Source organism: Vipera ursinii (assembly GCF_947247035.1).
Source record: "Vipera ursinii genome assembly, chromosome: 12".
NCBI lineage: Eukaryota > Metazoa > Chordata > Lepidosauria > Squamata > Viperidae > Vipera > Vipera ursinii.
The window spans coordinates 18,769,850-18,782,874 of record NC_139525.1 but is presented as its reverse complement, the minus strand read 5'-3'; the positions used below and the strand labels follow the sequence as shown (position 1 = coordinate 18,782,874).

General features: G+C 41.1%; 1 protein-coding gene across 4 annotated transcripts in view; it reads right to left on the bottom strand.

Moving 5' to 3' along the window:
- Positions 1-13,025, bottom strand: part of ATRX (ATRX chromatin remodeler) — a 119,753-nt gene that overhangs the window by 94,519 nt on the left and 12,209 nt on the right. For all 4 annotated transcript variants that reach the window (XM_083372297.1, XM_083372296.1, XM_083372298.1 and 1 more), the window contains one exon: positions 2,862-2,917. In XM_083372297.1, the coding sequence (XP_083228423.1) occupies positions 2,862-2,917 (56 nt within the window). The remainder of the gene's footprint in view (positions 1-2,861; positions 2,918-13,025) is intronic.

Here is a 13,025-nt window from a genome sequence, read left to right as displayed (position 1 = left end):
AAAAAGTTTAGCTACAAATATACTAATTCATTACTACATAAATGTATACTCCAATTACTGGATGTGTTAAAAAAAACTTGGAAAGGCAAAAATATGTGTAAGTAAATATTTGCCTTGAGCAGGCAAAAATATTTATAAATAATAAATAAATGTGCCTAATTTATATGCTGGATATTACTAGAATCACTGTATAAAATAAGCAAAAACGGTGGGTAAAATTATTGAAAAGAATCAATCTGGTTTCAGTTAGAATGAAAAAGACTTTTGTGTCAAACTAAATCTTTCACAAGAATATATCAACAAACCAAATATTAGCAGTCCCCCAGTGGATGGGGATTTTGGTCACTGAGTGATGCAGACATAAAGAACAATGTTATGTGATCACCCTAACTTAGGATGGCAGATCAAGCACTCCACTCTCTTTAGGCAAATTCCATGCAGTTGCAGCATCACCATGTATTACCACCTGCCAGCTTTCCCATTGATTCTGCTTATCAGAAGCTGGCAGTGGAAGTCACAAATGGTGGTCATGGGACTGCAAGATGCTGCAACAGACACAACTGAGAATTCCATCGTAAGTACCCCTCATTCAATACTATCATAATTTCAAATATTGGTTACTGAAAGAGTAGACATTCTGCAAGGACTACATGTAGAACTTATATCCACAGTCAGCTAGAATAGTTTCGCACATCAAGTGGCTGAAAAGCATGGTGTAGAGTGAACCCACAAGAAATGTATATTTGAGGTATGGAAGGGGAGTGCCTAACTGCTATTATGACTCCCTTGAATGTCTCTGCACTCTATGCCTAGCAAGATACAGATTCTTAGGCTACTAAAGTCCTTGGTAACCCCTCAAAATTGGAAATGTGTACTGCATGTAGAAAATAACAATTTTGTACTGCTACATAGATGGGGCAGATCTCAAAGAGACAGTCTTCTTGAACATGAGATAGCAGCATACTATAGTTATGGTATTGGAGTCCAAATGGGAAGGCCGAGGTTCCAGTCCACCCTCAGCTACAGGACCACTCTCTTTCAACTCAACCTACCTCACAGAGTTTTTGTGGTAGCAATAAAATAAAAGGAAGGAACATTACACAATATCTCCTTGGACTCCTGATTTAAAGGTAGAATAGAAATTTAAGAAATAAGTGCAATACAAAACTGGTGCTTTCCCCAGATAACAGAGGAATAAAAGAAATTGTATTCCATCATACCTAGAGAATGATCAGCAGTGAATCTGACACAGACATACTCTCACTTCTGTGACATCAAGTCACAGCTTAGCCAAATCAGTTGAAAGATACAGAAAATGCATGCCCACAACATGCTTAGCCCAGTTAGAGGGTTTTTTATGGCTCAAAGTGTTGAACAAGCCTAACTTGTTTTGCTAGCCACTTGGACTGTAGACTCAGAAAATCTGTTAATTTAATAACTGAAATTATCTTGTGTTATATAATCCAGTCATAGTCTCTAGACCACAGGTCTGCAACCCATGGCTCCGGAGCCGCATGCGGCTCTTTCAGACGTCTCCTGCGGCTCCCAGTCCTCTGCCATGTGCAGTCCAAAGAAAAAAGAAAAAAAAAAGTGGGACTAAAAAATTTCAACCAATCAATTCAAATATGCAGGGTAGGTGCATATCTTGCCTTGGCTCCACTCTTCAGTCAAACCCTTTTCTGCGCATGCGCATGTACGCGCATGTGCACACATTTTTTGCGGCTCCCAGTTTTTCCTTTTGTGAGGGAACCGGTTCCGAGTGGCTCTTTCACTGTTTCAGGTTGCTGACCCCTGCTCTAGACTGACTCTTATTTGAAAGTAGCTTCTTATTCACTACCTTTGTCACAAATGCACTGGCTCTGAATTGCACTTGTGGAAAAGAAAAATACTAGGAAAAACATGTTTTGCTATCTTTGCAAATTTATTCATGTAGTTGTATTTAAATATAAAGAAAGACAGATATATAGGTATATAGAAATATAGATTATGGAGAGAAAGAGAGAAAGAAATGCAAGCACACAAACCAAAAAGAAGCACTTCTTTTTCTGGAGTTGGGAGCTAAGCAAGATCAAGCCTGGTTAGTTATGTAAGGGCAACTAGACTAGACTGGGAAGTTGAAAAAACAACTCTGAACAAGAACATGGCAAACCATGTCCATAGTGGTGCCAAACAAATTACATGGTTGTGTCCACAAAGTCATCAGGAGTTCAAAGACAGCTTGATTGGAAAGAGACTCTAGTATACATATATTAGACTACTCAGAAGAATTGCTTTTCACTTCTCACAATAACAATCCCTTCCTAAACTTTTGAAGGCTACCAAGTGACCTGAAAACTGATGGTGCAATTTTTCATATTTTTGCTCTTAGTCGTTTTTAAATACTCGATTATAGGTTTAAGGCAGACATTCATCCTATTTCCAAATATAGTATTACTACAAAATATGTTCATACCAGATTTAAATTACAAACACAATAGTAATAAATAGGGTTGCACAATGTTTAACATTTGAAATGTCTCCCTTCAATCATTTACAAGTGTTTCATGCCTAAAAACAAAGATGGACAAAAAGTCTGTTTTGCATTTAAGGTGAGCTGTTTGGTGCTTAGAATAGAGTGTTTAAAATTTAAAAGAGGTATTTGGGATTCAAAATAACTCAAATTCAGAGCAATTTGCACATATTCAATAAAAGTAATCTGAAAGATCTGAACTATCGAATAATTTCCTATGTAGTAGTATTTTTATTGTTATCATCATCATCATCATCTTATTATTATTATTATTATTATTATTATTATTATTATTATTATTATTATCATCATCATCATCATCATCAATACAATTACTACCTTCTATTCTTACCTCTTCCTTGTTGTTTTCCACTGGGGCTGGAAGATTTCCAGGCATTTTGTCACAATCTACAAAAAACATACAAACATGTCATAACATTTAAAAAACTGTAATAATTGTTCAAAATACTCAAATGACCTTATATTTATAAGGTTATTCACTATTACACCATGTTGATTTGGAGGGGGGAGGGTTGTATAAAGCCATGCAAGGAACACCAGCCTTGTACTAACCACCATCTAACACCCCACTAGGTGGTTTTGGAGGGGCGGGGGGAGGGGCACAGAATCAAACTGTAGTACAACTAACATGATTACTAACAGAAGAAAATAGTTGTAACTCAGGGTTGTAGGGTCCTTGATGCTCTCCTCTCTTGAGCTTTCTTGCAGACATTTCATTACCAAACTAAGTAACATCATCAGTGCTAGAAGGGAGTGGGATTTGCTCTTATTTTTATATTCCAGTGGCTTGCCCTGTCAGTGTTGGTGGGTGTGTTCTTAGTAGTTTCTTGATTACGCTGTTGTTTACTGTTGGCTTGTTTGTCTGCCTTGGTAGTTCTTTGGTTACAGTTGTTTACTTCTTAGATTGTTGGGCTAGTATTAATCTTGGTGTTAATCTCTACACATATACAGTAGGTGTTTGTTAATGAGCTGGTGTTCTGGTCTTCTGGTTTCCTTTTGGACTTTCTGACTGACTCTTTTGAATGGTACAGATGATTTTTAGCACTAGGTACCTGTTGATGGCCAATCAGTGCCAAATCTCCAGGAATTTTCTGGGTTTTTGGGACTTGGCTTGATTTAGGATGTTCACAGTTTCCCAGTTGAAACTATGGTCAAGTCTGTCTATGTATTGTGAAATTGGAGTTTTATTTATGTCTTCTGTCTGCTAGTTGGTGTTCATGGATGCACTGCACCAGTCTTCTGCCTCTTTGTCCTACAATAGTGTCTGTTACAGTCCTTACACTGTATGTTTTAGATGACTCCTGTATTTTGTCTGCGACTGCTGGTTCTTCCAATAAAATGGATAATCACATAACTTTATCAAAAAGTGCCTGATCAGAGACTTCCAGTTTTGCGCGGTAGCGAGCTTGTGGCTTCTCTGCATCCCCGTGGCTAATTTCACCCTGCCAGGGCACCCTAAATGGGTCTAAGTCACCCTGGACAGGGGGCAAAGAAAGAAGGGTGCTCCGGCAATTTTGGAATGGCGGCAGTCGTTCCATTTGACTTGGGGAAAGCCTTCTAACCTGACAGGAGAAAGGCTAGCCGTACTTCATCGACCACCCCAAGCTACTTGCAACCGAAGTCCAAAAGCACTAACCAGCACAATTGTGAACAATGTGCTTGAAACTGGGTGAAGAATTTCATCTTCTCTTTTCTATTCTATATTTAATTTCCTGGAAAAGATCCCCAAGTAGCAAAATACCTTTGAAAGGGAAGGAGGGGGATTTCTGCTCCATCTTTATATTAACAGAAGCAGCAAATTAATATTTTTATGGAGGATCAAAATATATGGAAATGAAATAAATATAAAACCTGAAATTTAAAACTTAAATCTGGATAAATCTAAAATTGTTGAATGGTTATGACTCTCATTCTAAAGACAATTGTTCATTTTGGAAATTGAAAAACTAATGGTGACACCTAGTGGTGGATGAAGACTATGACAGCTATGACTTTAATATAAGACTTGGCAAAATCTGTGAAACGCTAATCTGTGACCTTCAAAGCTTTAAAAACAAAGACAATCTGGGCTGTAGATAAAGAGAGAATTATAAATTTCAGGAAAAAAAATCTTTTTTGAACTATTTGGATTACAAATATCTATTTAATCAGGACTCTAAAGCTATTTGCAGAGAAAAGAAGAGAAGAGAAAAACTCAAATTGGCCATCACAGATCAGAGACATGTAGAAAGAACATATCAAGAAAAGAAATACTCCACAGGAGATATATAGTATACTCAAACTACTTCAAACAACAATGATTTTAAACCACAAAGAAATCCAAAATAACTTTGAAAATATAAATATATCTATTTCCAAAAAAACCCCCAGAAAACAACAACAGAGAAGGAGCAGATAAAAGAGATAAATGGATACAAAATTGAGAATAGAGACTTAAAAATGGAACTTAACAAAACAAGGAAACATGATTTAATCCTAATGGAAAAAAATTCACAAGAACTGGAAAAAACAACTTATCCCTTAAGACTACAAAATAAATCTGAGGACAAGAGTGGATAAAATGGACTCTAGAAATGTCAGGAACATCAGAGAGAAAGAATATGATAAGAGAAGCGGAAAGAAAAAGATATTCAACAAACATGAAAAGGCAGAAGCCCTGTACAAAGACACTTCATCTGATTTACTTTTTATAACTACAGTACATTTATGAACATATGGAAAAACCTTTGAACTCAGCAAAATACATCGATTAATTAATTAATTAATTGAATTTATATACCGCCCTTTCCCGAAGGACTCAGGGCGGTTTACAGGGTATAATTTTTAAAACATTAATACAAAAATTAAGACCAATTTAAAAAAGATTAAACTAAGTCCCTGCAACATGTAAAACCCCAGTTAAAACCCAATTAAAACTCAGCCTGAGCCGGAAAGCTCGAAGAGCCAGGTCTTCAGGTCTCGGCGGAATGATCGAAGGTCGGGGGCAGTCCTAAGCTCCACAGGCAGCTGGTTCCAGAGGGCAGGCACCCCCACAGAGAAGGCCCTCCCCCTGGGTGTCATCCGCCGGCATTCTTTGACCGGCAGCACCCTGAGAAGACCCTCCCTGTGGGAGTGCACAGGACGAAGGGAGCTTGATGCCGGCAGCAGGTGTTCCCTCAAATATCCTGGACCCAAGCCATATAGGGCTTTATAGGTCATCACCAGCACCTTGAATCTCACCCGGAGGGCAACTGGAAGCCAATGCAGCTCGCGGAGCAGAGGTGTTACATGGGAGTAACGGGAAACTCCCATCACAACTCGCGCAGCTGCATTTTGTACCAGTTGAAGCCTCCGAGTGGTCCTCAAGGGCAGCCCCATGTATTGAGTGTTGCAGTAGTCTAAACGGGAGGTCACGAGCGCATGAGATAGATACTGGGCAAAGATACTGGGCAAAGGAAAAAGACCAAAGTGAAAATCAAGAAAATAATGATGGGATTTACCAGTATACTTAAAAAAGAAACATTTGTTTGAATATGGTTTAAAAAATAGAAAAGATCTTAAAGGAAATGTTTTAGATATTTAAATGTGATTGAATTTAAGAAAAGTATAATAAATAAAAATGTTTTGAATAAGAGTTAAAGGACTAGATGACTAGATGTATTAAATGGAATACTTACAGATTAAACATATTTTTAATTACGGTTAAAAAGAATAAGAAAGCTTGGAAACAAATATATAAAACTGAGTGGCTGTGCATACCAGCATCTCGGATTAACCAGTCTATTCCATCGTTAACTATGGGGGGTGAGGTGTTATCCCCCGTAGATAGGGCCCGCAACTTGGGCGTCCTCCTGGACTCACGGCTCAGTTTGGAAGATCATATATGAGCTGCGGGATATATATTTTAAGTAGCATGCTATTTTTTATATTTCTTTACTCTTGCTCTTCTTTTTTCCACTGTTTTATCTATTCCTTAAGAAATGCTGAGGTGGTTCATATGGAAAAAATAAAAGTTAAATTTTTAAATGTAATTAATTTTTGAGAAAATCTTTATCAGTTAAGATAAAGATAATGCTTGTCATCTTCTTGCCACTTTCACGCACTAATGGACCAATCATTTCTTTAACTTTTTTCTTGTTTTTTACATGTTGAAAGTAGCTTTTTTTGTTAGTTTTTTACTTTCGTTGCAAGCCTTACTTCATTTTGAGCCTTAGCTTTTCTCACTTCATCTTTGCAGGCACGGGCTATTTGCTGATATTCTGACTTAGTTATGTGCCCCTCTTTCCACTTTCTATACTTGTCCTTTTTATCTTTCAATTTATCAGAGAATTCTTTATGCAGCCATGCTGGTTTCTTTTGAGCACTGTTATTTTTCCTCTTTGTTGGTATTGTGCTAGACTGGGCTTTTATTATCTCACTTTTCAAAATTTCCCAAGCTTTTTGAGTTGTTTTCCCCTTGAGGATTCTCATCCATGGAATCCTTCCCAAGCTCTCTCTAAGTTTATTGAAATTAGCTCTCTTAAAGTCCAAGACTCTAGTTTGACTGTGTTCTATTGCTTGTGCTTCCATAATGTTGAATTCCAATATTGTATTATCACTTCCTCCCAAGCTTCCTATGACTTCAACACCTTTTATCATTTCATCTGTTAGTGAGAATTAGATCCAAAATGGCTACTCCACTAGTTCCCTTCTCTACTTTTTGGGAGACAAAGTGGTCTGCTAGGTTTGTCAGGAATCTGTTAGATATTCCACTTGGTGCAGTTTGCCTCCCAGTTGATGTCAGGATAGTTAAAGTCCCCCATTACTATTGTGATGTGCTTCCTACATACCTTAGTTAGCTGACTAGCAAAAGGTTCATCTATTTCCTCCGTTTGGTTGGGTGGCCTATAGTATACACCTATGGCAATGTCATCTCCCCGCCACTTTTATATTGATAGTTGATCAGAGCTCGTCCGTTTTTTTATGTGCAACATCTTTAGTGTTTAGGAACAGAGGTAGCTTACTTGCTTTTCTGTTGTTGTTAGCTGCGAAGTCGTGTCCGACCCATCGCGACCCCATGGACAACGTTCCTCCAGGCCTTCCTGTCCTCTACCATCTTCTGGAGTCCATTTAAGCTCATGCCTACTGCTTCAGTGACTCCAACCAGCCACCTCATTCTCTGTCGTCCCCTTCTTCTCTTGCCCTCCACCTTTCCCAGCATTAGGCTCTTCTCCAGTGAGTCCTTCCTTCTTATCAGGTGGCCAAAGTATTTGAGTTTCAACTTCAGGATCTGGCCTTCTAAAGAGCAGTCAGGGTTGATCTCCTCTAGGACTGACTGGTTTGATCGCCTTGCAGTCCAAGGGACTCGCAGGAGTCTTCTCCAGCACCAGAGTTCAAAGGCCTCAATTCTTTGGCAGCCAGCCTTTCTTATGGTCCAACTTTCACTGCCATACATTGCAAATGGAAAGACCATAGCCTTGACTATACGCACTTTTGTTGACAGGGTGATGTCTCTGCTTTTTAGTGTGCTGTGTAGATTTGCCATGGCTTTCCTCCCAAGGAGCAAGTGTCTTTTAATTTCTTGGCTTCCAGTCCCCATCTGCCGTGATCGTGGAGCCCAGGAAAATAAAATCTGTCACTACCTCCATTTCTTCCCCATCTATTTGCCAAGAATTGAGAGGGCCGGATGCCATGATCTTGGTTTTCTTAATGTTAAGTTTCAAGCCAACTTTTGCACTCTCCTTCTTCATCCGCAACAAGAGGTTCTTTAGTTCTTCTTCACTTTCTGCCATTAGAGTGGTATCATCTGCATATCTCAGGTTGTTATTTCTCCCAGCAATCTTAATTCCAACTTTTGATGCATCTAGCCCTGCCTTTCTCATGATGTGCTCTGCATATAAGTTAAACAGGCAGGGCGACAGTATACAGCCTTGCCGGACTCCTTTCCCAATTTTGAACCAATCAGTGGTTCCGTGCCCAGTTCTCACTGTTGCTTCTTGACCTGCTTTAGCATTCCAATCCCCCACGACGATAAGCACATCATTTTTTGGTGTTAGTTCTATAAGGTGCTATAGGGCTTCATAGAACCGGTCAATTTCATCCTCTTCAGCATCGGTGGTTGGGGCATAGACTTGGACAACTGTGATATTGAATGGTTTGCCTTGGATTCGAACTGAGATCATTCTGTCATTTTGGGGATTGTATCCCAGTATTGCTTTTCCTACTGTTTTATTGACTATAAGGCTACTCCATTTCTTCTGAGGGATTCTTGCCCGTAGTAGTACACCTGACGGTCATCTGAATTAAATTCACCCATTCCTGTCCATTTTAGTTCGCTGATTCCTAAGGTGTCGATGTTCAGTGTTGTCATCTCTTGTTTGACCATGTCCAGCTTTCCTTGATTCATGGATCTTACATTCCAGGTTCCTATGGAAAATAAATCTTTACAGCATCGGACTTTCCCTTTACCACCAGATACATCCACAGCTGAGCGTCCTCTCGGCTTTGGCCCAGTCGCTTCATTCTTTCTGGCGCTACTAGTACTAGCCCTCTGCTCTTCCCCAGTAGCATACTGGACGCCTTCCGACCTGAGGGGCTCATCTTCCAGCGTCATATTTTGCCTTTTGGTACTGTCCATGGGGTTTTCATGGCAAAGATACTGGAGTGGGTTGCCATTTCCTTCTCCAGTGGATCACCTTTTGTCAGAACTCTCTGCTATGACCTTTCCGTCTTGGGTGGCCCTGCACAGCATAGCTTATACCTTCATTGAATTACACAAGCCCCTTCACTACGACAAGGCAGTAATCCATGAAGGGGCTTGCTTTTCTATTAATACATAATCCTTAAAAGGGCTCTGTTGCAGGGACCTTGCCTTGATCTAATTCCGACTGGAAATATATCAAAGGAAGGTATTTTTCCCACTCTGCTTTGTCATGTTTTCCCCACTGGAAATGGCTGTTAGCAACACACAAGGAAGCGATAGTTTCCTAAGAGCTCACAATTCAAGAATACCAATGTTAACTTGGATTGCCAGCAAAGTTCTTTCTGTGACAAAACAGAACACAGAATTGCTTTCTCCTTTGAACTTCCAACCAAATTGCCTCTCCCTCCCTCCCCTGTTGTTTTTTTAAAAAAACTGCCAAAGGCTCTGGGCAGAGGTGACAACAGGCTTCACATTTTGACCCCTCCCCCTGTCATTGCCTCTGCTTGGCTCTCAGCTCACCTCTCCCAGACCCGTGTGTGTGTGTGTGTGTGTGTGTGTGTGTGTGTGTGTGTGTGTGCGTGGTCAGTCTCACCCCTTGCAGCCCCGCACCCTCAACAGAGACCTTCTGCGATGGCAGGCTCAAACTAATGAAAGCTGGTTTTTTGGAATACTTGTTTATTTTTCTCAAAGTGCTGCTGATCGCATCATGCTCCTGCCCCCAGCCCCATGGATGGCTGCAAGAAGCTCCCATCGCAGCTTCTTACCTCTCCCGTTCTTTTCCTCCCCAATGTCATAGCGAGTGGCTGCAAGGAGACCCCCGCCTGTCCACGCTTACAAACACACTGTCAGAATACATTTATATTTCATTTCTAACAATCTCCTCTATGCTAAAACCAAATCTCATCTTCCCTTGGATTCTGCCATTCCCAAGGGGGAGAGGGGACAGGCATGTGGGCTTTATTGTTTTCACTTCCTCCATAAATGTACCCTTTTGTTTATTCCGCTTGTCTGCTATCCATTACAATGTAACAAATTGATCCTGTGGCAAATGGACTGTTACCTTTCCTTTCCCACGATGGACTTACCACCTGGAGATTGGCTGATCCGGATCTGATCGAATGAACTGTGGGGTGGGGTTTTGCTTGGGGACACTTTAAAAATATCAATCTGTAAGGGAATCCCTCAGACCCTGTCTATTATGCCTGCTATCTCCTATTTCTTAGTAAAAGTTCCTGCTTGGAAAACCCTGTCTCCAAGAGTTCTACGTTCTTAAGAAGTGGGTTGAGGCGGGTGCCGACATTAGACAGGATCTGCATTAATAGTTAACCTGGAAGAACCTTACCGGGGGACTTTGCAAAAACTACAATGTCAAATGATGAGGTAGGGAAGGGCGAAAGCCCTATGGAAAGGGAGCTTTCCCCCCGACTGAGATCCACCAGCTATCGGGAACTGAAGCATAATATTCCTCAGAGGAAGCGGTGGTGGAGACGCACAACCACAAACCTCGGTGGTCGATGGGCGTTGGAAGGAAAAGCGAGTGGGGAAAGGTATCGAGAAAAGTGACCCTGAGACAGGGCAGCCACCAACCTGAATGGAAGCAAGAGATGGAGAAATCCCTGCAGGTTAGCGAAGAGGATGGGAGTTATGCACCACAGTCAGACTGGATCCTAGAGAAAGCTATTGAAAAAAAACCCTCAGCTCTCTAAGGGAGGAGAAACCTGAGCCCCGGAGCTGCAGCTGGAGACAGTGGAGGGAATCCAGAAACTGTAGCACTGGGGACATCCGCTGAACCCGTAGCTACCACCTCAGCAGCCCACCCCCCACCCGCAGATGGGGATCAGGATGGGAGTGCAATTTACATCAAAAATTTGGAAGGAATTTTTATCCCTCTTAGTAACCACTCACAGGGAATGGTGAATTGGAACGCTCAAACTCAGTACCTGAGCAATACTTAAAATGCTTTAATAATTTCCAGCAAACAAATTGGACGGACCTACTCCCTTTCGCAGAAGTTGCTTACAATAACACAGTCCACTCTACCACAGGCTACACTCCTTTTCAAATAGCCACCAGTCAAACTTTCAACCCTATGCCAGAACTAATCCCAACCAAACTGGAAATCCCATCGCTGAAAGAATGGATGGCACAATTGCAAAGCACCTGGCTAATCGTTAGGAAAGCTTTAGACGAAGCTAGGCAAGCATACAAAGCACAAGCAGATAAAAAGAGAGTCAAACCCACACCATTCAGTGTTGGAGAAATGGTATATTTATCTACAAAATACCTAAAATCCCTACAGCCCTGTAAAAAACCAAAATATATAGGATCTTTTCCAATTAAAAGAATCATAAACCCAGTAACAGTAGAATTAGAACTACCCAAAAAACTTAGGCAAATACACCCAATTTTTCACTGCAGTTTGCTGAAAAGGGAACAACAGTCCCCCTTATGGCCAAAAATCCCCCACCACCAGCTCCAATCATGGTTGAAGGAGAACAACATTTCGAGGTAAAAGAAATCCTAGATTCTAGAAAGTATCACAGAGCAATTCAATACTTAGTAGCTTGGAAACACCTTCCCTCCTCAGAAAACGAGTGGGTCCATAAACGTCACATCAGAGCACTGAAGCTGCTAAAGAAGTTTCATACAGAATATCCCAACAAACCAGGCTAACACCTATATTTTTGTTTCCTCTACAGGTGAATTTCTCCTATTTTTAAGGGGGTAGGATGTCAGAATCCATTTATATTTCATTTCTAACTATCTCCTCTGTGCTAAAACCAAATCTCATTTTCCCCTGGATTTCCCTGGATTTTGCCATTCCCAAGGGGGAGAGGGGACAGGCTTATGGGCTTTATTGTTTTCACTTCCTCCATAAATGTACCCTTTTGTTTATTCTGTCTGTCTGCTATCCATTACAATGTAACAAATTGCTTTCTATACTAGGCATTCTCTCTGAACTTACCGGATCTGGTTTATTTCTCCAAAGGAGGTGTGAGGAGCTATGAAAATGATTGTGCTGCAAACAGATTGTTACCTTTCCTTTCCCACAATGGATTTACCACCTGGAGATTGGCTGATCTGGAACTGACTGAATGAACTGTGGGGTGGAGTTTGCTTGGGGGCACTTTAAAATTTATTTATTTATTTTATTTATTTATTTAGTTTTCTATACCGCCCTATTCCTGAAGGACTCAGGGCGGTTTACAGGGCAATATTTAAAAGACAATATAAAATTAAGATAAAAATAGAATAAAAAAGAATAAAATTAATAATAGCCCAACAATAAAACAATGTTAAAAACTTAAAACTAAAAACCCCCTCAGTCCAGGCCAGATAGATAGAAAAGCCAGGTTTTCAGGTCCCGGTGAAACGAGTGCAGGTCGGGGGCAGTCCGGAGTTCCACAGGTAAATCATTCCAAAGGGCAGGCACGCCCACAGAGAATGCCCTCCCTCTGGGGATCACCCGCCGGCATTCCCTGACCGGCGGCCCCCTAAGGAGGCCCTCCCTATGGGAGCGCACAGGACAATGGGAAGTTGATGCGGGCAGCAGGTGTTCCCTTAGATAGTCTGTACCCAGGCCATTTAAGGTTTTATAGGTCATCACCAGTACCTTGAATCTCACCCGGAGGGTAACTGGAAGCCAATGCAGCTCGTGGAGAAGAGGTGTTACACACGGGAGTATCAGCAGACTCCCATCACAACTCGCGCGGCCGCATTCTGCACCAGCTGAAGCCTCCGAGTGGTCCTCAAGGGCAGCCCCATGTAGAGAGTGTTGCAGTAGTCTAACCGGGAGGTCACGAGCGCATGAGTGACTGTTAAAATTATCGAGAT